The 25428-nt window shown below is 38.2% G+C and overlaps 1 protein-coding gene across 11 annotated transcripts in view; it reads left to right on the top strand.

Annotated features, from left to right (window-relative positions):
• SUN1 (Sad1 and UNC84 domain containing 1) overlaps positions 1-25156 on the top strand; it is a 33017-nt gene extending 7861 nt beyond the window's left edge. For 4 of the 11 annotated variants that reach the window (XM_051780226.1, XM_051780073.1, XM_051780314.1 and 1 more), the window contains 22 exons: positions 2711-2807; positions 8463-8651; positions 8983-9173; positions 10255-10281; positions 10387-10581; positions 12250-12372; positions 13342-13425; positions 13739-13849; positions 15244-15342; positions 16006-16099; positions 16217-16275; positions 17451-17596; positions 17734-17958; positions 18453-18539; positions 18907-18950; positions 19926-20065; positions 20513-20763; positions 21285-21369; positions 21772-21887; positions 22353-22520; positions 22943-23035; positions 23396-25156. In XM_051780226.1, the coding sequence (XP_051636186.1) occupies positions 2731-2807; positions 8463-8651; positions 8983-9173; positions 10255-10281; positions 10387-10581; positions 12250-12372; positions 13342-13425; positions 13739-13849; positions 15244-15342; positions 16006-16099; positions 16217-16275; positions 17451-17596; positions 17734-17958; positions 18453-18539; positions 18907-18950; positions 19926-20065; positions 20513-20763; positions 21285-21369; positions 21772-21887; positions 22353-22520; positions 22943-23035; positions 23396-23509 (2718 nt within the window). In that variant the 5' untranslated portion in view covers positions 2711-2730 and the 3' untranslated portion in view covers positions 23510-25156. The remainder of the gene's footprint in view (positions 1-2710; positions 2808-8462; positions 8652-8982; positions 9174-10254; positions 10282-10386; positions 10582-12249; positions 12373-13341; positions 13426-13738; positions 13850-15243; positions 15343-16005; positions 16100-16216; positions 16276-17450; positions 17597-17733; positions 17959-18452; positions 18540-18906; positions 18951-19925; positions 20066-20512; positions 20764-21284; positions 21370-21771; positions 21888-22352; positions 22521-22942; positions 23036-23395) is intronic. The other 7 variants (XM_051780665.1, XM_051780572.1, XM_051780506.1 and 4 more) reach the window with 6 other exon arrangements.
• Positions 25157-25428: the final 272 nt, after the last annotated feature.

The raw sequence follows: 25428 nt of genomic DNA, 5'->3' as shown, positions 1-25428 counted from the left end.
TGAACTAATAGCCAGGCTTTAAAAAAAATCCAGTTGCATAGTAAATTTTAGATGCCCATTTTTGAAAATTATGGTGGTCATCTCTGAAGATGATTTTTCAAGTTCTGTTTAAGTCAGTCCTGTTTTGTTGCTTTGAAAAATTGAGTAAAGGTTTTCCCCCTTGAGCCTGAATTAATTTTAGAGCATCAGACAAACAGTGAATCAAACCAAGCCCTTAAATCTTCTGAGAGTGATTTCTAACCGTGGTGTTTAGATGGCTAACCTGATATCTTTACTGGAGAGCTGGGTGCTATGAAAACGGGCTATTAATAGTCCTACGCATAAATACCTCCGAGGCTTTGCAGTTTGCACTGCCATTGTCAAGTACATATCTTGTCTGTAATAACTTAATGATACAATTAAAACCTTATCAAGTAAGAAATACTATTTAAATTCTAGCATTTGATTTCTTCAGAAGCCAAGTAAGTAGAGAACTGGTGGTGAAGGGGAAAAGGACTCGAGAGAAACTGAGCCAATATGTTGTTTTTCAAAGTCGGCCGTTGCCCTGCCCATATGGGCAGCAGAGATGGGGAGGAGCTGGGGAGCTACTCAAAGCTCTCTCCCATAGTGTCAAAAGGATTATATCAGCTACTGAGTTGCCAGTTAAAAAATAGGTTTTGTGATTAAATGATGCGTGCCAAGCACACACATCAGCTCCAGTGGAAATTAACAGAAGGTTTCCATAGCTTACGTGTTAAAAATAAACCAATTCAAACTGATCATCCTCAATCATAGTTTTGAATTTCAGTAGGCATATGTATGAGAAATATGTTTTGCTGTTCTTTAAAACAAGTGTTATCTGATATTATCAACATCCCTCGTCTTGAAATTCATTGTATTTCCACTTTCGTTACTGGAGAGCCGTTGCTCTCTGGTCCCCATTTCCTATGTGCTAAACTGAGCTCTTATTTGTTGATAAAGTAAGGCAGCAGTTGTTATGTATTGTAGCAGAACTTGCTGCTTATTCTACCAAGAGAATGAGACTGCTTTGCTAATACTTCCGCACTACTGATTTAAGCTTCCTCCAAACAAACAACAAATTTTATATACAAGTCAGTGAAAGCATTATAGCTCTGGGACAAATGAACTGAGTGTACAGAAAGATCCCTTAATGGAAATGTGTTCTATAATACTGAAAAAAAAAAAGTAAATAGCAGAAGTGAGACCTTATTTTTCATTAACCCCACAAATGCATGGGAGGTGCTTGCATTCAGAAAGCCACAATGTTTAGGCCTGTAAGTTTTTATTTTTGTGAAAACAAGAAGGAAACTGACTTCAGTAGTAATGGAAATATCTTCCTACCTTACTGACCTAAGGATTTGGAGGCTACAGGTGGAATGACTAAGAGCATTTTGATGTTGCATGTACAGATTTCTTTTTGAACTGCTTTAATCTGTACCTGTGACATTGCTTTTTGTCCCTCTCTCTTATGTATAGGTAGCTATATAAATAAAAACTCTTATTTCAGTGTAGGAAAGTGCACCTCCAAAATGAGAGACTTGTTGTTTTGATTATAAGAATTAGAGTGTAGCAGGAGATATTTTTACCCTGGTTTAGGTATGTCATCACAGTTGTGTGGAATATCTTTTACTGCTCTTGAAACAGGAGCTGTAGGTAATCTGAAAATAGCCAGGATTCTGCTTTGCTAACCATGCAAATCCAGCATAACCAAATCCCTATTTGTTAACCACAAATAAGCCATCACCAGAGAATCTTTCTAGAAAAGCAAAACTTTTCTTGTGGCTAATAAAACTGAGAAGGGCTCAAGGACTTTGCAGATATTTTAAACTTGAAAGTCAAATTGTTTGTAATACAATAAGTAGTCACCCGTGCAGCTCTGCAAGTTTGTTGAAAGGATAACATCAGTTTTTATTTTCTTCCTAAAGCTTTCAAAGGCCACATGGAAAGTTTTACAAGTGTTGCTTGGATGGTTTTGGTTTGGTAGTTTTGTTTTTTGGGGTTTTTTTGGAAGTGGATGGCACTCTGGAAAATGTGCCTAATTCTAGCCCTGTGAGTCATTTTGCAGTTGGCTCTTCTGCCGGGGTGTGTAGTCAGTGGTTTTAATGACAGGAATAAATTATCCAATACCATATATTAGAATTTTATGTGAAATGAAGGATACTCCTTCGCAGCTTAGTGGGTGGTGTTCAAAGGTTGTAGAGTGAAATGATTTGACTGTATGTAAAAACTTGTCTCAAGTTTCATCTGCATTATGTTAGTTGGTGCACAGAGCAGCCCGTGCTTTGCCCAGTGGGCTCTCAGTGCAAAACTCCTTGTGAAGAGATCTCTGAAACTCAGCTGTGTAGCTGTTTAGATTTTTATGCTTAGGTTTTGGGGATGCCAGCCTGACTTGGTTCCTGTGGAAGTGCTGTAGTATAGCTGTGATAAGAGCTTGGATCCTGTTACAGTAGCGTTCCAGAGAACTCGGAAATAGCTGGAAGTAGAGTATCATAAAGAAAGTCTCAGTCAGAAATACCCCGAGTTTCCTGCAGTAATGATAAGGGATATCTGGCACTAGCAGCAATGCTGCTCCAATACTGAGAGCTCCATGTTTCTGGTAACAGCTTTTTTATTTCAGTACTTAATAACACAGGCTGAACAGTGCAAGGGCTCTTACATTGACTTGGCATAATTTTAAGTCATTGCATTACTTTATTTTCACCTTTTACAGTATGATTTGAAACAGTCAACATGGACTTTTCACGTCTACATACGTACACTCCTCCCCAATGTCTGCCAGAGAACACTGGCTATACATATGCACTCAGGTGAGAACTCTTTTTCTTCTTGTAGAGAAACTGTATGTTCTCTGAACGTTGCTAACTCTGGAGAGTTTAGCTTTCGTGGTAAGTAGCTGACTTGTTTGAAGACACGTGCTTTATCTAGTGGGGTTTGAAAACAACTCTCTCCTAAATGGAGGAAAAAAAAAGACATGTTGAACTAAGAGGACAATGACTAAGAAAATGAGTCAGTGTTTATTAGTTGCTATGAATAACTTGTGCCCGCCTAGTTACAACTGCTGTTTGATTTCTATAAATATGTCATCAAAATTCTTAGATGTTTTGTGTCTTGTAACTTTTGAGTGTGCTTTCTTTTGTGACTTGGGACTGTTTTCACTTTAAAACACTGATTGATGTGCACTCATTGCTGCTAATGTGGAATGTGGCTGGGAGTAACATATTGATTACTTTTTTTGGCAAAACTGGTTGTTGTGTGAATGTAAAATCTGTGTTCTAATGAACTTGTTTTATCTTGCGTATTTTTATTAAACTGACTATTATTAGATTGTTTTTCTTAAATCGCTTCAGTTTTCTAAAAAGTAACACTGTTTGCTAGTTTTTGTATTATGTATTCAGGATAAATGTTGTGATGCCCATTTGAGATTTTTAGTATTAATAGAGCAGATTGGGACTGTTTTGATCTGTGGAGCTTTTCCTGATGTTGAGATAGTAGATATAATTCAAAATAAGTATATGTCAGTGAGCCTGAGTTACTGGTTTAGCTAATTTTAAGTTTAAAAGAAAAAGATTGTTCATTAGGATGCAGGATGAGATTGTCTTCCTGTTCTGTGTCTGTAAGTCATTATTGTCTATTGCATATCAAAATGCAGTATATAGATTGGAGAACACTTGGCTACTTGCCAATAAAACAGAAGTTGGAAAAACTGTAGAATTAAGAGATCATTGACTAATACTCTTGCTTTTGTGTGCTCCAAAACTGTAGCATTGTCAGTTTTTGTTGGGGATCATGGCTTTTTTTTTTTTCCTTAAACGATAACCTGATGTCAGTAGTGTTGTAAAAGGTGATGTGCTTTATGTTGCATCAATTGAATTACAATTCTTCATGAATCTTATGAAAATCATTGGTAAAATGTGGTTGAGTTCCAGCTTGTTTACTAATTTGAAGAAAAGCATGCTAGACAAGGAAAGGTGATTTAAGTGCCTTGTTTCACTCCTGTATTACTGAGATGTTTTAGTTACCTCTGTGTTGCAAATGTACCTTAGAGATTGGCCAAAATATTGTAACTCCTGGCAGGTTAATCTTTGCTCCTGTGGTGTTCTTGTCCAAAGCTCATGTCCAGCAAAACTGTGTGCAAGAAGAAAGGAAGATGCAGGATGATAAATCCAACTGGACATCTAGAGGATAGTTCATTACTACTCTGGTGGGATTTGTGTAGAAGACAACTGGAGTGTTTGTCTTCCTGCAGGAATGAAGACTGTTCTTTTGCAAAACAGAGAATTTATGGAGAAAGAGGGTTATGTATCTTGAAACTTTGAAGTTTGCCATTTTGCTGTGTTAAAGTGTATTAAGTATAGTTATTCAAGTACGGATAGAGATGGATAATCTGAAGTCTAATAACTGAGTTAATGAAGGCAAGTATAGTTAAACTAGGTTGAATTAATTCATTGTAATTCTTCCTTGTGTAGAAAGGAAGAATTGGCAAGCACTTTCTTTAAAATTCCCTCGTGAAAAATTCTGTGAAGCCCCAAATATTAAAATAATAGGGGGAAACTACTTGGTACACTGTCTTGATGCTGCTTTCAGGGTGTCAAGAGAGTAAACTACAGTCTTTTGAGCAGCCTCTAACTGTGTGTCTGCTTGCTGAACCTGTGCAGGATGACCTGTATTACTGTAGCTCATCCTGCCTCGGGTCAGACAATGTTTGAAGAATCTGAGGAAAGGGAGAGTTGCTAATCATAAATATTTTCTTGTTGCAGTTCATTCCTTCTCTCTGCTCACTTGTGTTTGTTTTGCTTATATTCCAGTCTGGTTTGTTCTGCCTTTGACAATTCATTTTTACAAAATCTACCTGAGAATTTCTTTAAAGAAATTGGCTTGTGCACGTAGCCCTGCAGAAAGCAGTGCAGTGAAGTTTGATACCACAAAGCTATTAATAGAGTTGGCTATGACTTATTAATAGAACTTATATTAATACTCACTGGAATTACTGCATGTTCATAACTGTAGTGTTTCAGCTTTGTGCTTTTATTCCTCCAAAGCAGAAAAACATTAAACTGATATACCTAAATAATCTTTATCCTCCTCCAAATGCAAGTCAAACTTGTGAATCTCACCCACTTGTCGACATATAATTTACACCCCCCTCTTGAGGCTGATCTTTCCTTTTAGTCACCTTCATCTTTTGAGTTGTGTTGTCAATTTGAATGCCTTCAGCACTTCACAAATATGGATTAAATCAGTAAGAATTTGGTTTGATTTTTTTTTTTTCTGTGTCAGAGCATTCAATCAGGATGTAACTTTCTGCACAGTAGTTGAATAAAATCCTTTGGGGGTTTTTATGTATGTTTGGGGACTGATGGAAGCAATAACTGAACAACTCAAGGTAGTGTCTGCCCTTGCTCAGGTAGTGTAAGTGATGCCCTGGTCAGATAGCATATGAATGTTTGTATAGTGCTCATGTACCTGTGTCCATGTTAGATGATGTCTGTTTAGCTGTACTTCTCTGGGTGTGTTGCATTTATCTGTTATCTTGAATAATCAAGAACAGCACTGCCCATTTCATTCTAAGGAATACTTAAAAATAAATGACATTTAAGGTCTGTCAGACAAAGCTATAGGTGTGCTAAAATTGGCAGACCTCATTCTCATTCCACTAATATATTTATAACTTGAAAACCCACTGAAGTCTGGGACATTCCTATTCTGTAGAAGCTCATGTGAAGGAGGTATCAAGGTAATAGAAGCTGGAAATGTAAGACTAGATCCAGTCAGCAGCTCTGCCAGCAACCACAGGAGCTGTTTGTGGGGGGAAGGAACCAAAGTCTGCACTGGTTGCGTAGGTTATCTGAGAGCGTGGGCTGATTGCATCCCACCTTGAGATGCTTTTTTGGTTAGCTGTACATATTGCTTAGAAGTACCATCAATGTACATGTTCATTTCTGACCCTCAAAAGGAAAGACAGTGGTTTTTTATTTACTGTAATCTTTTCTGTAGAAGAAAAAAGGCCGCATTCCAAAGTGTGGAAAGTGAGATGGCAAGTTAGGAGACTTCTAGGTACTGTCCTGACAGAGGACAGATAACGTGAAGAGAATTATTATCCTGCGTGAGACACAAGCTCCTTTTGTTTAAAAAGGAAAAGATTCCATGATTTTTATAGTTTTTTTAGATAGTGGAGCCCAACTCCAAGCTCTGTATTCAACCCAGATTGATGTAATGCTCACTGAGATACTTGGTAACAGCAAGTGTTCATAAACAGAAACAAATTGAGGCTGGTCACAGCTGTCAGTGTGTTCTGTGTACTCTGTGTTCTTGTGAATTGAGTATCTGTAAGAAACGTTGGGTGAAGATGAGGAAAAGCAAATGCGTAGTGGCAAGTGTAAATAGCAAAACTGGGTTCTGAAACAACTGTTTAGGGAGGGACTCAATAGAAAACTGTTGTGCCTCTGATGCTTTCAGAATAACAACAGGAGGAGCCACATTTAACCCCTATTCTCACTTCACATCTGTCACAATGTGAGTTATCTGTACTTAGTACTTTGGAAAACTGTAAAAGTTATATTCTTTAGTCTACAATTTGTTAGGTACGTGAGAAAAAGTGTCTTATTTCTTCTCCCCCTTCCAGCCAAATGCAAGCAGGGATTAATAAGCCTAATGTATATAGCAATGTATGCTGGGTTTGTCTTAAGCTGTGCTCAGGCTCCTGCCTTGCACAGGGTTGCACTGCACGTGCCAGGGTGAGCAGGGCACACCAGTGAGATCCAGCACAGTGCCAAACACCTGCCACCAAATCTGGGCACCTCTGGGCAACTGAAGAAGTTACTTTGGACAGACTCTGGGCTGGCCCTGTGGGCTGAATGCCCAGCTGCTGCTGGAGCCACAAGATGTTTTCCTGCAATGTGTTGTCTGGGTTAGTTTTTTTAGCTGAAAGAAATGCAGTTCATGTGGTCTGACATAGTCCTGTCTTATGTGCTTTGCTTTGCATTGTGGAGCAATGAAGAAACTTGCTTCAAAAGCACCAGCTTGTCAGAATTGCATCATTACTGTAAGTGTAGCTCCAAGGCCTTCTGGTGTTAACTTGTATGCTAAAGTAATACAATACATATCATGTTATTCCTTTGTGGTGTTCTGAGATCTTTAATGATTGTGTAAGAAAACTATTTCCATTAAATTTTTTTTGCACAAATACATTTTATAGTAGCTATTTCTCTGTATTTTTTTTAAAGGGAAAGCTTCCATTTCAAATACAGATTGCGCAGCAGAATCTACTCATTCAAATCTAATTTGCTTGCATGTTTTTGTTTGGAGTTTTGGGGATAAGGAGCTGCTGTCGTTTACAGTATCTTGTTCAGCTCTTTAAAAAAACCAAATGAAAAACCCCAGGAACACTGAAGTAACTGCAGTTACATCCCTGTGCCCTGAGAGGGGACAGAGCCCTTATGAGAACTGTCCTAGGGCACTTAGCATTTGGATGCTGTGGGTCACAGGGCTGAGTGGTTCTAGAGCCTGACCTGCTGTGCTGTGCCCTTGCAACAGCCTCTGTCTGCTCACTTACATAACTGAATGTTTTCCTGGGTTGTAAGTATGAGTATTCTGCTTTAGGCTAAACTTCTGCTTTTCCAAGTGTATTTCTTACAGACTCCTTGGTTTAATATCTTTGTGTTTGCCTTGTGTTGCTGCATTGTCTTCACTGTAAGTTTTTATGGAGGTTCTGAGAGAATCACATGTTGAAATGTGAAGTTCCCAGGACAGTGATATGAAAGTTATCTATGTGTAAACTTGCCTCTGTGGAAAAAAACAAATTAAAGTCTTTAAATATTTTTTGTTTGCTCAGAGTTAAATATTTCAATGATGTGCATTAAATTAAGAAATCTTTTTAATCCGCTTTTAAAAAAAAAGTTATAGTAGTTAAACTGAAGTAGCTGAAGTAGGAAAGTCTTTAAATATATTAAAGGGAGGAAGTTCCTACTTGTTGAGAGATGGAAACTCAGAGTAATGTGGCATACGGATCTTTGGTTCTCAAAACAAGGACTTGACAAACAAAAAATAGACAAAAATAAACTTTGACTAAAAACTAATCTTTACTTTGCAACTTAGAGCATGTCATGATTTTTAATTTGCTACTGGGTGTGGTGATGAAACTGTCATATGGATTCCACTCTCAAATTGGTCCCTTAAGAATGAGTGCTTGCTCTGGCTAAACTTCAAACATGGTTTCCATGGTGGTTGTTTCTTTCTAACTGTGATTTGCTTTCAGTTGTAGAACTTGTAATATGAATTGCTTGGGAGAACCTTGAATATCTACACATGTCTAGATTATTTGGGTTACGTGGCGTGTCTTGTGGAAATTGCACCGTAACCCTGAATAAACTGCTTTTAATGGAAACTTTGACTGGCTTGAAGGGCATGTTTGTTACCAGGTTGAAAATTCCCCTAGTAACGTCGCTGTTCTTATTTTACTGCAGTTCAAGTTATTCTTCATCTGCTTTGGATTTTGAGACTGAAAACAAAATAGATCCAGTGTTTGATTCCCCGAGGATGTCCCGGCGTAGTTTACGGTTAGCGGGATACAGCCAAGCAGAGGATGGACGCAGTGATTCCCTTCACGACAGCTCTTACGCCGGAAACGTGTCCTTCAGAGAACAGTCCTCTAAGTAAGCGTTTTTAATCATCACAAGTTAATTTGTGGGTTGGAATCCTGAGGCTTACTGTTTGAACACAATAATGCAAACAGGTCACCTGCTGGTTTATTCTTTGTTCTCGGTATTTACTGCCATATTTTGAAATTTATGTTCAGTATGTGGTTTGCAACGAAATCTTTGTAAAAATGCAGGTGCTGGAGGGTGAAGATTTCCTTTTAAAATTAATCTGCTCTGTGTAGTCACATCAGTGTTGAAATGACTGTTTATTCCTTATAAAGTGAGAGATTAACAGAAATTTGTGTGTTTAGTGCTGTGTCTTACCTGTCTTTGCTTCGTTTCCTAGGATGGTAAAGCAACGCAAAAGTCTGAACAAACAGCCTGTCAGTGTAAGACACACGCCGAGGAAAAATCTGTCCAGCTCATCTATTTTTAGCCAGAGCAGTTTCAATAGCCATGCCAGTGATACATCAATGGTATCCACTATATTGGACGAGTCTTTGATTCGAGAGCAGACAGAAGTTGATCATTTCTGGGGTAGGCAATGATTGCTATTTCTTGTATCAAACTGTGGAAACAGTTTACAGTTTGGTGTGTATAAGTTCACGATCTTTTCCCCACCTGTTTTCCATCCTGTCCCTAAACATGTGTGCACTTATATTTCTGCTGTAGGTGTCTGCTTGCTAAGATGCCCACTGGAAATTTGTGGTCCAGTATGTAAACTTGATTTACTGGCATAGTTAACATCAAGACAAGTTGTACTGTCAATTTAATATGCCAGTAAACATATATAATTTTGTGATGCAACACCATAATTATCTCCTATCATTACTTTCTTCAAAAGGTACACAGAGTACTGTATTTAAAGAATGGTAAACATATAACTTGTCTTTGAAAATACAAAGGAAAAGCATTTTCTTCTTTGTTATAGGCAAAAGTGTATTTCAACATACCTTAATCTGAAAGTTTCAAATCAGTGGCACTTGAGGATTTCCCTAAAGGGTTTTTGTGTGTGGCTGGCTGGTTTGGTTTTGCAAGTATATAAAAGTATACTTTCCTGGAACCTGCTTTCTTCAACAAAGAGAAAAATATGAGAGTTGTCTATGAAAGTCTTCTGTAGGAGAAGATCAACAATTTATTTTATCTCCCAGTTCAGACTGTTTGTTTCTAGTCAGTACACTTGTGACCTTCCCACAGTCCTAATGGGAAGAATTGTTTCAATCTTGGTAGAACCGCTTCTAAACTTGAGATTACCTGGCTTGTAAAACAGAATCTTAAATACAGTGGTATTGAAGTAGTTACCAAGCAACAGAAACACTGTAAGCTTGTAATTAGCTGCTTTAAAGTCACATGGAAGCTAAGTAAAGGTGTAGTTGTCATTCATATTATTTTGTCTACCCCTTCCATGGTGGAATACTTTTCACAACTTACCCTACTGTGCGGATACATGTTTCTCTGATTGGCTGCAAAATATGTTAAATGCTAATTGTAAAGTACCTTTTTTTTGAAGTCTTAAAATTAGTAGGACTTTTGACTTGAGTTTGTCTGATACTGTGGTTAAATACAGGCCTTTCTTATATTTGGAACCAAATTTGTTTGTTTTTTTTTCCTTTTGAAGGTCTTGATGAAGAAGGCGACCCTAAAGGTAACTACACTTTGCTTTTTCCTTCCACACGCCTTCTGTGTGGCAGCACCCAGTGCTGGCAGTACTGACGTGGGTGCTCTGGGTGTTGTGCTCTGGCTTTGGCAGGTAGTGACACTACACTGCTGCAGGGCAATGGTGACATAGCAGGAGCAGCAGAGCTGCAGCCCCCGATGAACGGCTACACGTGCAGCGACTGCAGCATGCTGTCCGAGCGCAAGGAGGTCCTCACCGCCTACTCGGCTGCTCACGTGCCATCCTCCAGGATCTACACTCGGGACAGGAGCCAGAAACAGGCATCTAGTAAGTGACTTTCTCTTGTGTTCTGTCTGATGTACGGTTCAGTTGGTTCATTTTCCATCTAGTGTTATTTAAGCACTTTTGCTGCCCTGGTAAAGTTGCCAATAATGGAATTCTAGAGATCAGTTTATATGAAATACCTTTGTCTGTATCGGTTGAAATTTTATGTACTCGTCAGCTTCTCATATGTGATTACCTACTGATTTTCAGTGCTGCTGTAGGAATGAAACAATCAAAAATGAAAATGCTCTGGTACCTTAAATGATAAAATTATTTGCCCCACCAGCACTGATTGTAAGAGTCTCCTAATCTGATGCCAGGTCTGTGTGGATCTGTCTGAAGTTTTTGGTCATGGTTTTCAGATAGAAACTTTCTATGCTTTTTCTTATGTTATTTTTTATCTCTTACATGATTTGAACTTTCAAGATTGAGCAGAATTGTTACTTTGCAGTGCTTCTGCTATCCAGGAAATCTCTTGAGGCTTTTTTACTTCCTACTTCATTTTTTTCTCCTCACTTAACCTTGTGGCTTTCTAGAGTGTTTCTAGAAGCTAAACCTCTATATGAAAAACTGAACTCCAAAGGGAAAAAAACTCGATTCCAAATAGTCTTCCTAGTGACTACATTTTGAGAGCTTGAAAACAAATGAGTCTGTGCAAATAAGGTTCTGCCTTTCCAAGACAATCTCCACTGAATGGATTGTTGCTCTCAGTGTCTGGGCTTGTCTGCCTGCCTCTTGCACAGCATCTTGAGCTTCTGGATTGTTGGTAGTCCACAGTTACCACAAAGGATTTGTTTCTTAAATGACCTTGAATTAGAAAAGAACCAATTTTAGGATTCTATAGGTTTGTTATTCTTGAATGAAGGGTGTTCTCAGTTGCAAGAAATTAGTTTGTTTGGGCTATAGGATGTGACTTCAAATGCTTTGAGGCAAGTATTTCACTTTAGTTACTGTGTAGCACAGGTTGGAATTCTTTTGACTTGTCACAGTCAACTACTTAACATGACACTGCATGAAAACTCTTTTCTATGCTCCTGAGTTGGTATTCACATAAGAGAATTTTAGTCATCGTTGTACATTCCTTTGAACTTTGATCTAGAAGTTTGAGTTAAATTTGGGGGTCATGTGGTTGGGGAAGAGCACACGATTGTGGCAGGTTTTTGGAGTGTGGCTGTCTAGGAAAGCAGCAGTGCTGGACTGCTGCTTTATTCTGTGATTCTGGGTGTGCCTCCAGCACTTCAGGCAGGCCACTGTAGGAACTTCCTCTGGTGTATCAGCAGAGAAGGTAGTGAAAATCCTCACCCTTTCGGATCCAAAATAATGCAGTTTGTCTGCAGCTCACATCAGTGAGGAATCCTGAGTTCCCTAGGCAAGGAATTCATTGCTATTTAGAGTTCTGCATTCTCACTAAGCAAATGTGTTCTTGCTGAAGTCATACATTTTGCCTTGAAGTCATTATCCCTAGGATGTGTGGTTCTTACAAAAGCTTTGATGTAATGTCTAAGACATCTAGACTTTTCAAAGCACACTTGCTTGAGTTTCATACTCTAGGCTAAACAAAGGCTTTTCTGTGCTTCATCCTCACTCTTACACAAGCTAATGGTGTCCAGAAAACAGAATTACATCTTTCTGTAAATGAATAATTTGTATTCACACTGTTTTTTTCAATAGGAGGAACCTATTTCTACATGAGTAAGATTCTACGATTGGTCAAACATACTGCAGCATCTTTTGCATCACTATTAGTGCAACTATTTCAAATGGTTTTGCTGAAGCTGGGTTATGAAAACAAAGGTACCTTTTCAGTTGTCCTCCTTGGTCTCTACACAAAGCCAGAGTGTGTGTTTTGGTTTTTCTTTCTTATGGTCTTCATCTTTGGCACTCTAGTGTTCTTTTTCTATAGTCTTTTGGCTGGCTCCTGTCTTTCTCCCTTTTTATTATTACCTCCGCTGTGCTACACTTTTCGTACCTCCCCTCTCTTTTGAAAGAACCAAGATTCCCATATACAAGATTTGTGTAAGGGTTAGGATTCACACGTCAGTTTTCACTAGAAAGCGATAGAGGGCAATTTTTAAACTGAGAAACTTAAGTTGATTTTTAAAACCTGGTGTGATAGTGTCAAATCCTAACTTTTCAATGTCTTTAGGTCCATCTTGTTACCCTTAAACCTGCTGTGCACTTAAAAGCTTGATTAGATCTTGCAAAACTAAAACTGCCATCATCACTCTGCGCTCCTGTGAAGCACATCTTGTTTTCTTTGAAAACTCTAATTTCTTCTTCGGTGCTTTCTTTTCTATAATACATGGTCTGAGAGTGAGGTTAAATTGCCATAGGCAGAAGGTAAACGATTTTTGTGTGTGAGTAGAACTTTGCTTTCCCCATTCTCTCTGCTCAGATAGCTTGCTAATGCTTTCTCCTCCTTTTAACAACTCTGTTAAAAAAGACACAGAGATGTAATGGTTGGCCCATTTGATGGAATGTTGGGAACAGGGAACTTAATGAGTTGTTACTTAGGGTTTGGGGTTTTTTTACAAACTTTGCTATCTGAAAAGAAGCAGAAATATTTTTCAACCAAGAGGCCCCCTGATATTTAACAAAGAATAAGATTGCCCAGAGTAGGCTTCTTCCTCAATCATTTTTCATGTTTCCTGTGAGTAATCTGATTTTAATAGTGAACCGAGGCAGTTTAGCTAAAATCTACATATATGAAAGGCTTTGGACTTGAGAATTAGATTCTTTATGTGCTTTTTGAATGTGTTGCAGCTCACTCGGACTACTGTGGAAGCATGAATGTAAAGGAGTTTTACAGAGAAGATAGACATCTTGGTGTGAATGAGGAATCAATATGTAAGTATAGTGATTAATGTTGTCTCAGCCTTGGGCTGTACACCAGGTTGTTGCTGTAATAGTAGTATCAGACACCCCGTGACACTGTGGAAGCTACAAAGTAAATATTCGCTTTGCACTTCCATGTAGAGGGTGACTGGTGATCACCTGTTGTTGTAGTATTTCCCCAAGCAAGTTTTATTGCCCTGAATTTCCTTAGGAGTTTTTGGTCTGATAACTGATACTGTGAAATAGCCTTGTTCACCTTATCTTGTAACAACCTTGGCTTGATCCTGGCTTTGTCCCATTAATCAACTGTTACCGCAACCAACAGGTGATGACTGTAAGGGGAAGAAACATCTTGAAATGTACACCACAGACCACATGCAATCCTCATGGGCCAAAAGGGTAGCAAGGACCATTTGGCACACCTTTTCTTCTGCAGGTTGACTTGGACCTTTTTGTTTGCTTTTATTTTGCATCGCAATCTCACAATGTTAACTATACAGGATTTGTGTTTGGGGTTTTTCTTCCTTCCTTCATCTGTCAAAGTAGGTTAAAAGTGTAAAGTGCCTAGAAAACTAACATACTTAACACCTTTCTTTTCTGACTTCTTCCTCTGATTCTGGCTGTTTTACAAGCTTGGCAGGATGCTTACCTATAAGTAAATATTAGTAGGAATCGTGTATATGTTGTATGTTAGAACAAGTCAGATGGTTCATTTATTGCACTTTGGGGAGATCTGTATGCTTGATAGGTTGAAAAGCTGCCTTTTATTAAAAGCAAGGTATGAGGTACTGGTATGCAGATTATTTGAATAAAGGAGTTTTAACATTTTATTTTTGTTCTAGTGATAGTCAATTTTTACAGGAATCTTATATAGGGATAGACTCTTCCCTGTGAGATGAGCGTTCCCTAGCTTGAGTGACAGAAGCATCAAGGATCTGTTGAGTGCTCTTTATTCAGCAAAAGAAAATGATTTGGGACACTTCAGTCACCTAAATGATTTGCAAAATATTGGGTTGGTATATCTATAATCCCTCAGATTAACCCAGACATATCTGCTATTCTAAAAATGTAGGATTATTTTCTAAACATACTACATAGTTTGTTCTGTAGAACAACCAGTCCTAGTTGTGGATTTAGTAATTTTTTGCCTCAGTGGGCTTTAAGTTACAGCATTTTATTATAGTGCCTTGGGTGGAGGGTTTTGATGGTGGTGGTTTTGTTCTCTTTAAGAGATACAAAACTGTCATGTTGAACATCCTTAGGAACACTCAGCTTAATGAAAATGTACTGCTTGCAAGTTTTAGTAGGGAATACTTTATTTATCAATATTTCTTAGACATCACTGGAATTTAAAATTTTAATTGTTCCTTCTTCTGCACAGTAACCCAGATAACAGACTTGATGTATAATTTGGAACAAATAAGATGCTTCTAAAGTAATTATGTACTTAAAGCTTGTTTTTATGGTAGTACTCTTCTGCTATCCTCTGCTACACTTTGCATGGCATTGTTGGATAAACATGTAACAAAATGTAAACTTTGATTTTGGAATAGTAGTATTCTAACTGCACAGATGCTGTTTTTCATTCTATCTCTGTCCATGAGAATTCAATTGCTAAATTTTCTTGGTTTTACTTGGCTTCATATTTATTAGTGGCTTGCTTTACTTTAAAGTAGTGAAGAACCAAGTTTGAGTTTACTGAAAGGTATGGTTTAAAATTCTGCAGAGCATGTAATGGGCAGGGGATTGAGTGTTTTACTGCATGTACTGAAAAGAACCTTCATCTCATTTGTGTCAGTTACCACATGGAGTTAATTTGTTATAATCCAGGTTACTTTATGCTTCACGTGTTGCGAACAGTGGGAGCAACGGGATGGCTTGTGTCTCAGAAGGTGTTGTCTCTACTTTGGCTGGCCATTCTTTCTCCAGGTTACTATTCTAATCCATGTGTGTGTGCCTTGCCTGTTCCTTTTGACAAACTAGGAATCTGCAGTATGTGGCTTATCTTAATTCAGCTGTGCTTGTGCTGGAGCTTTTGTATTTTGAAATGCATGTGCTACTTTACTTTCTTTACTGACAAATTAGGCTTAATGAGAGAGTATATTTCTGTTCACAGGCCTAACAGGAGACTAACCAGGCTGTTTCATGGGGGCATGAGTGTGTGAATAGCACTGAATGTGGGATATCAAGAACAGTGGGGTGTGTTTAGTTTGGCAGTCATTTCCTGTATTGGTATTCCTCTTAGCAAAAGCTGATGCTGCTAATCTGTGCAATTCTTGAAACCTACTGAAGTCTCCAGTCCGTGATAACTTGTGTTCAAACATTAATACTGAGTTTCCAGTGAGATAGCAGTGTCATAACAAAGGAGTACTTCACCTTCTTGCATGGCTGTTGGTTTTGTTGAGTAGCTGATGTTACAATGCTGTCGTACTTGTGATATCTAGATGTCTGTAAGCTGCATGCATTGCCTGTACGTGTGCATTTCTCTGCTCTGCAAAGCATTGTTGGCCACAGCTGCTTGTCCCTCTGCTTGGTTTCTTTGAACATGTGCTGCAGTAATTACATTTCACATTCCCATTTTTTGTCTTCTAGGGAGGGCAGCTTCTGGCATGTACAGGTTGCTTAGAACTGGGTGGTATCAGCTTGTTACTCTGATGTCTTTGCTGAAGGTGTTTCTTGTAAGAAGGTGTGTATCCTTTGAAAAATTTGTTTATGAGCAAGTTATTTACCAGTTTTAATATGAAACAATAATTTATGATAAATGTATTGTTTCTTGTAAACTTTCCTCTCTCTCTTTCTCTAGATGCCTTCCAAAGAACTACAAGTCATTACTGTTTCTTATCCCACTCCTGTTTCTACTAGGTATGTCAATTTAGTTATCATACAAATTGATGTGTGTACTACACCTATTCTAAAATAGCAGTTTTAGTTGGTTTATGAAGAAGATGCAGAAGCAGAAAAGAGCAAATTTGTGAACAGGACAGTAATTCAAGCTTTCAGAGTACTGACAAGTCAATAAACTTTCCCCATGAAAGGAATGCCCTTGATTTAATTGCGCAGAGCTCTTTGTAGAGACTGAGTGAGTAGGTACTTTTAAGTCCTTTTTTCTTTACCTCCCTTCATAGGTGTAGCACTGAAAGAGTGGGCTGTGTGCTGATTGCTTTGATTGTTGTCAGTCTCAATAAAAGTGTTGTTGGGTTCTTTTACCAACTCATCCTAAGTCTTTTTCCTATACTCTAGACCATGTTTTAGTTGCTTGTTACTGTTCACTTTAAATTGGTTAGTAGACAGTGTTCCAGATCAGCTGTCAATTTTGAAATAAATTCAGTTTAAAATATTTAGTAAAAGTGCTGGGCCATTTCAGAAAAGCAGTTTCAGTTCTTTGTGTGTCCTAAAAACTTGCAGCTATTTTGTGGAGAAGACGAAGCTTCTGGGAAACCTGCAGTGGGGTTTCAAAGTTCTCTGTACTAGGGTGAATAAGGAAGGAAGAGTTCACCCTGTGTAGAAAATGCTGCTACTTCTCACTAAGATATTGCAAAAAGAAGTGTAATCTTGTGAAATGCTATTTTATTTCCATAAAGGCCTAAGTTTACTCCCAATTTTATTAGCTCTTACGCAATGGGGTGTGTAGTAAGTGGAGTGTAAGGCAACATATTTTCCATGGAGATAAAAAGCAACATTTACATCTGCCTTCAGAAAACATGGCCTGTCTTAATCAGTAAATGTGATCAAGGTGCCAGGGAAGCAATAGTATGAGATTAAGATTATATCATCATATATATAAACACAAGTTGCCTGCCTTGCAACTGTGTGAGTGGTACTGATGGATGTTCCCTGATATTCTTGGGTGCTTGAGTTAAAAATTTTAAAGCTGACTCATGGTGAGTTTTGTTTAGACTGGAGAAGTGTCCATTGTGTGGCACCTATCTGGCAAACTAAAGGTAACTTCTGTCCTTAAGTAAGAAGAAATTTGTAGATATAAGCAGTCTGGAGGGAGAATTATTTTGAACACACATTTCTTTTTGTTTCTGTTCTAGGTATGTGGTTCTGGGGGTTTGATGGCTTCATTTCATTATTACCTCCACTGAACTGGACAAGAGTTGACAGAATACAGAGAACAGATGATTCCATTCGTGTTCCTAAACCACAGGATGATTCTTTTCATTCTGTGCAACCTCCAAAGGTAAGGGAGAACAGTCCAGGGAGGAACTTGCATATATTTTAAGACTTCTTAACTCCTTTGTCTTCAGTATTTTGCAATAGCTACTTGATGCACAAGGGTAATTTTTATATATTAAAAAAATTATCTTTATCCCTCAGGATACCATAAATATCTTTGATTTTGGTCGGATAAGTGAGCTGGAAAAGCAAATGGCTGTCGTGTCTGACAGATGCCATGACCGTAATGAAGAATATAACAAAATGATGCTTCTGCTCCATAATCTTCAAGATCAGGTTGCCAAGATGAGTGACAAAAGTGAAACACTGAAGCTTATAAAAAATGTGATGAGTCAATATATTAATGATATGAAATTGGAGGAAAAGGTAAGATAGTTAATGGTTCCTGATCCTGATCAAAGTGTTCTGTTTTACTAATACAGGTTGTTATCAGTTGACTGTAGGATTTTTTTTCTGCTACAGAATTAACCAATAGGTAGTAAGTACGTGGGAGTAGTCATGGGCATTTGTTCCTCTTTTGTTATTGCTGACAAAGGATTAATTCCAGACAGGTGGCCTAAAGTAGATTCTTACATAGCTGAAAAGTAGCTGGATTTATCCTGTTTCCATACAGATAAAGAATACTATAGGAAGGACTAGTGACAAAGCAGGGGTTTTGTGGTAAACTTCCCTCTGTATAACCCCTACTACTGCTGAATCAGACTGCTGTATTTATTACAGTAATTTCTCAGGGTACCTGCAGGATAAATCACTTAAACATTCACAAAATGGAATGAAAATAATGCTTTGCAGAAAATATCAATTATAGTATTTGTACTCCAAAAGCAAACACCCCCCCTTTTCCTTCCCTGTTTTTTAAGACTGACTTCCTGGCTTTACATCAAGAACATGAGTTGCGCATCCTGACGCTGGAAGACCTTCTTAGAAAACTCTCTGCTGAATCCAAGGTATTGAAAGTGAGCTTTACTGACTTGTTCTAATTGTAATCTGTTGATAAAACAGACCAAGTTTTTTATTTGCTGTCCCAAACACCAGTTCCCTTTACTCTGGCTATTACAGTTCTTTAAGTCTCAAAACTTGTTTTTTGTTCACCCTTCTTGGAGGGGGTTTCAGTCCAAAGATTAAAAATTATTTACTTGGCCAGTGGTGCAGGTTCTATTTGGAATAAAACCTTATTATACAGAGGTAAAAACATAATTGTGGGCACACAGTCCTGCACGGGTGGTGCTACAATCTCTTATTTTCATATAACATTCTTCTTTCTGTCACTTGTATTTCTTTGTATATGTTAAAACTAACTTCTGTATTTTTCAGGACATCCAGAAGGAGCTTGACATAGCCAAAGCAAAAACAGTGAGGTATAAGCACTTTTCAGATAAATTTTGCTTTTTCAGCTCTGGTGACAACAGACAGTGATTTATGTGTGTTGTTCTTTCCAGTAAAACAATCCTTTTCTTGTGTCAGTTAACTGACCCTGAGGGTTTGTATTGTCAACAAGAGCTCTTCTGTCTTACTGTAGATTTCAACTGGGATGCTGAACATCAGCACAAGACCCACCTCCAGTGTGGGGGCAACCCTGCAACTACATTTTCACTAGAGAAAGCTGTTTATTTAGTGGAGGAGAATGAGTGACTTCTTGTCCTCTTATAAATACATTAGAATTTTCCCTCAGATCACTTAGTGAAGTATACAGTAACTGCTTTTGATGGCCTTTATATTTAAATTCTTGAATTCTATCAGTTCTGACTAGCTTTTGACTTTTTGGCTACTTTCCACTTGTACTGTGTAATACTGGGATTAAAACTTCAGCACTTCATTAAGTAGTTTCCCCAATTAGAAGAGGAAAATAAACACTTATTTGCTGAATTGCCATTTAAATGGCTTTAGAGTGATGGCTGATACCTTCTTCCATAGCATGCACTGAGCACTGATCTTTATTGTCATATGTGAGCTGCTGCTTTAATTTAGCACTTCCTCTGAAGTTATTCTGGTTTGAATAAGGTAACCTGAAACTCTTTCTAACCAGTGGCAAACTATTTTGCCAGAAACCTTTAAATTCCCCCAAATCTATATATGTTTATTAGCTTGGCAGCCTGTTGATGATCTGAAGTCATCCCTGCTGGATTTGTCCACAAGTTCAAAATACTTTGCTTTGAATATATTAATTCTGTGTATGTCTAAGGTACCATCTTCAGAGTTTACTATGTGTATTCTGATGAATAATTAAACTAGGAGAGCACTTTGTATTAGACAAGTACATTCTCGTACCTTTGGGATTTGATGGAATGATTCAGACTACTCTTTCCTAATTATTGTCTCCTTGTTTTTGTCAGAGATGATGATCAACATAGTCAACTTATGTCCAAAATTAAAATGTTGGAACTAGAGTTGTCTCAGATGAAATCAGAGCTGTTATCTGGGGGAAGCATGAAGACGAGTTGCGAGAAAGTCGATGTCATTCATGAAAAAGTAGGTTCTGCAGCTTCTGTAACTATCCCAGCAAAACTTGGTATTACTTAATTTTGTTCACTGACTTTCTGAAATGTACTGAAATGAGTAACATGGGGGTAGTATTAATCTCAAAGAATGACAGTGTTTTATGTAGGGGTACTGTTCATTTTTCCATTTGTGTGTAACACTTTACTAGACAAGAGTTTATAGCTTGTTTTCTGCAGTGGCAGGGGTTTGCATCTGAGAGTTGTTTCTAGAAAACCATGCTTAAGTTCTTTTGAAGGCTTTAAAAGGTCTGACAAAATACAACAGTAATTACTGATATATGGGATTATCAACTTTACATAAGTACCATCTTGTAATACTGCTCAAATATGGTCTAGCTATGTGCCTGTTTTATGAGTATTACTTAACAGTTTATGAAAAGTAATAATTTCTATTACAACTATTAATGACTTCTACCAGGTAGATGCCCAGGTCAGAGAATCTGTCAAGCTGTTGCTTTTTGGTGATCATCAAGAAGACCTTCCTGAATCACTTCTCCAGTGGCTTACATCCAATTTTGTGAGCAAAAGTGATCTGCAGACTTTGCTGCGGGATCTGGAGTTGCAGATCCTCAAGAATATCACTCTCCATATGTCTGTTACAAACCAAAAACTAACATCTGAAGTAGTCACAAATGCTGTGACTAATGCAGGGATTTCTGGGATCACGGAAGCGGTGAGTTTAAGTTCTCAAAAGTTAAATTGTAAAGAGTTCTTTTATGGGCATTTCGTGGAACATGACTGTCGACATAAATGATGATGATTTTGAGGGGTGTCAGGAACATTCACTGAAACGAGGAGAACTACAGAAAATGCTTTAGAAGTGTATTCTTACAGCATTGCTTATGCCTGTTGTGAACATTTGTGTTTGAATTCAGTGTGCTGTTTTGAAAACGGAAGAATTCCCAAAGAACAAGTATACCAAAGAAATGCAGCTCAGGGTCTTGGGAGGGTGGGGGAAATAATTCAGCTTTTAAAGAAAACAGGTCAAGATGTAGTGTGAATTTGTATTTTAAGACAGACAACCATGGATTAAAAATGGCCTCTTGTCTTGATAGAGGCTTTCAAAGACTTGTGATGAAGTGCAGCATCTCAAAAAGATGCTTGTAACTTCACAGATATGTATATATAAGTTATTTTATCACTTGATCTTGTTGAAATATTTCTCTTTCCATTCTCCTATGTATACATCTGCAGCAAGCACAGATTATTGTAAATAATGCACTGAAACTCTACTCTCAAGACAAGACTGGAATGGTGGATTTTGCCTTGGAATCTGGAGGTAAATAGAGGAAACACCATTTTTCCTATTGATGTTTTTAGCATTATTTACTAGAAATGTTACAGTGAAGACTAGAGGGTAGTCTTGTGTGTTGCCTGATCATCATTCTTCTGCAATCTATGATGGTGTTTACAGGGCTGTATATCAGCTTAGGTGTGTGTGGACAGGGCTAGAACAGTTCTCAGCACATCTACATCTGGATAAGAAAGAAATTAAAAACCTTTGACATATTCCTAAAATAAAATAACATTGTATTTGATAGAAGCTTTGTACCCCCAGAAAATTGTTTGATCCTAACAATATATTTAATATGGTATTCATTATGCTTTATATAAATCTCATTAATTACTCATTTCTTCCTGAAGACATTTATTTTTGCTAACCTGATCTATCTCTTTTGAGGTGGCAGCATTCTGAGTACTCGCTGTTCTGAAACCTATGAGACCAAGACAGCATTAATTAGCCTCTTTGGAATTCCTCTGTGGTACTACTCTCAGTCTCCCAGGGTGGTGATTCAGGTAATTAAAGGCCAAGTAAACAAATTCAGCAATGTGTTGAGTGGATTGGATTGGGTTTTTTTTGGATGCTGGGTGTTCCTGTCTGTAATATATTGAGGGGCACAGGTACTTCGAACTACATTCCTAAGAGTGGGATTCTTCTGGTAGTCCCTGGACACAGCTTAAGTCCTACTCTAGCAAAATTTAGACCCTTATAGGAAGCTTGGGTGGTGCATTGGACTTATGCAAAGTGTGAGCACTGGGAGGGTTCCTGTTGAGAAGTAATCTCATGGTGGGTCTTCAAAACACTGCTGGGAGCTTGGGTGGATGTGGTGACTTCCTGAAAAGTTCCACCAGATTATTTCTGTCACTTGCTATCTAAGACTGCTCCTAAGAATTCAGAATTCATTACAACTCTCCATTACAATAATGGATTGTTTTTCTTGTCGTGTCTCATCTTGTTCTCTCCACTTTCCTCCTGTCTAGCCGGACATGTATCCAGGAAACTGCTGGGCTTTCAAAGGATCACAGGGCTATCTTGTAGTGAGACTTTCAATGAAGATCTATCCAACTGCCTTTACAGTGGAACACATACCAAAAACACTTTCACCAACAGGAAATATCACCAGTGCTCCTAGGAATTTTGCAGTATATGTAAGTCTGTCTCTGAATTTATGTTGATGTTTGTACACATAAAGAATATTTGTGTTACATACTTTGGAAAATAATACCTTGAGGGAGGACAGATGAGATGATGTTAAAGGGTTTCAGTCATTGCTCTCAAAATTGAATATATATTTTTAGTAAGATTTGAGATTAGGAATAAGAAGTGTTAAAATTAATTTTGGGGGAGTTGTTTCTCTTGCTTTATACAACAGTAAACATTTTTGGAGGGAGATGATGGTTTTTAATTTGGTCTAGTTCTTCATACACTTTGTTGTTTTATCCTTCCTCCCTCTTCTGGCTTGATAGTCTTCTGAGTGCTGTCTGTTGATACTCAGCTGTGTAGACATGCTTCTAGTTTTGGTTTGATTTGAAATTTGAGGGAAGCAAAAACCTTTATCCTGTTGTTACAGGGTCTGGATGATGAATATCAAGAAGAAGGCAAGCTTCTAGGAGAGTATGTCTATGATCAAGAAGGAGAGCCACTGCAGATGTTTCCAGTGATGGTGAGTCTGGATTATTAGATTTAAAGTGTCAGGAGACAGATACTTTCTACCTCGGCTTCTACAGTGTCCAGCTGAGAATGAGGCATTTTCCCTTCACTGCTCATTGCACACAACCACAGAAAATAAAAGTATCTGCCTCAAAACCAATGGCCTTAATAGATAAGGGAGGAAGGCTTGTTGCCATCTGGACACAAATGGTGTGAAGTTGCTAAACATATGAAGAGTCTGTTTCATGCTGCTTCTGACTCACTTATAAATAAATAATTGTAATCCAAGGAAGGCTAAGAAAGCTTCAGTTGCAGGTGTTTATACCAGCAAACCTAACTCTGGCTTGTGTGTTTTTGCTTTTCCCTTCTCCAGGAGGAAAATGAAGACGCATTCCAGATAGTGGAGCTGAGGATTTTCTCTAACTGGGGCCATGCAGAGTACACCTGCCTTTATCGGTTCAGAGTGCACGGGAAACCCGCCGAGTAAAGCACACTACAGCTCGTTGTACATTTTGTTCCTAATCTGTATATACCGGAGAGCCTCGAACACTGGAACCTGTAAAGGACGAGGATGCAAGATACACACTGCAGAACTGTTGGTCCTCTGATAAAGGCAGAAGACTGTCAGCAGAAATGTACAAAAAAAATCGATTTTTATTTGCTCTAACGCTCAGCTTGTAATTGCCAGTTCGCTTCATGTTTCTGTGTCCATGCTAAGGGAAATAATGCATGCAAACAGCTCTGGTTCATAAAGCCCAGTTGGCAAACAGGTGACACATATTTTATTACAAATGAATGTATAGGGGTTTTTTAAAAGAATAAACCACACTTTCTGCAACTAGGAATCTGTTCTTTTTTAATCCAGGTCTTAACTGCATCCTTCTACTAGCTTGGCACCATGAGCCAAAAACTGTGGTATATTTTGGACACTGACTGTGGCTAAAGGTGTCCTTCAGTTGACCCTTGGTTTTGACCTTTTTGGTGGATCCAAAAGGGCTTCTTTGGTACATGTTGAATATAATAAATACTACTGTCAGGGAAAGCTAACACAACCAAAACCAGTTTAAACACCAGCGACTGAGAATGCTTTACTGTAATTTGTGGCCGTGAATTGCTCTAAAAGTCAGGGATAACTTTCAGTAACTGAAGTTATTTTAAGGTATTTTACCATGGCAACTTGGCCAGTTTGTTCTTTTTTAGTGTTAATTCCGAATCGACCTTGATGTACTGACTGTCTGGATGGGAGCTGATAAACCTGCTAAATTGCTCAGTAAACATTGGTATACAGCAACTGAACAATATTAGTATGTCAAAAGCAATCTCTGTGGGATGAGAATTCCTTAGACTGGTTCATTGTTACACTCCATAAATGTACTGTGGGAATTCAGTGTGTGGAAAACAAGACTGAAGTAATTCTCTCCACGTCACAAGAGGGACTTGTGCTCAGCGCTGCTGTTGCAAACACACGGGCATTCCTGATCCTCCCCAGAAGCCTTAGTCGGGTGTGAGATGATTAGAGTTGCTCCCAGAAGCAACATTTCCACGTAGAACGAGATGAAAACTGCTTATTGCCCCCCTTAGCATTGCTGCTTTTGAAGATCCTTTTCAGAATAAGATTCCTGAACTTTACTTGTATGCAGAATTTTTATCTTGCTGTTCTAGTGCGTTTTGTAGTTACAGAGAACTGTTACCACATGGACCTGCTGACTGGTTTTCTGAATAGAGTTATGTATGTTGCACAGTAGTCCTCGAATGTTTAAATACAAAAGTCTCCATGTGAAGAACTGTTTTTTCACTTGACTTAGAGACATAACCTATGGCCTACGCAGAGGAGTAGATGACACATGTACAGGTGTTTTCATACTATAGGTTACATATTTAAAATTAGAATTATCCTGTGTAAATTGAAATTAGGTAGCTGAGGGGGGGAATATTTTGAATAACACTAACTTATTTTTAAAAAAAGCAAGATAGGACTTTGTGCAATGTATTTTTGTAAATGCTTTTCGAAATGTCTGTTATTCTTTGCTGCCTCCAAACTGACAAGATGCTATTCAGATGTTTAAATAAAGAGTTTTAATTTTTGAAAGTGCATGTAATACTTGAAACAAGAAATAAAGCTTCTTTTCTGTAATTTTTTTTTTTGAGCAGCTGCTTAAATAACTGAGGAAAAAGACTAATTTAAAATTTCTCCCCCCTCCCTGAGCAGGGTCCTTGCTCTTGAGTGTTCTGGGCGAGGAGAGAGGGCTTAAGTCGAGCTTTTCCTGGGGCAGGGGCACACAGCTCTGAGGAGCAGCATGTGTTGAGTAGATAACCATCACACTGAAATTCTTGAAGAGAAGCCCAATTTGGTAGTTGCTGGATGACTTTTCATCTGTGTGAAATGTGTGTGTGGGGGGGATCGTT

Source organism: Manacus candei, unplaced genomic scaffold (genome assembly GCF_025592945.1).
Source record: "Manacus candei isolate 608988 ecotype Guabito, Panama unplaced genomic scaffold, ASM2559294v1 h1tg000002l, whole genome shotgun sequence".
NCBI classification, from domain to species: Eukaryota; Metazoa; Chordata; class Aves; order Passeriformes; family Pipridae; genus Manacus; species Manacus candei.
This window is presented reverse-complemented; position numbering and strand designations above follow the sequence as displayed.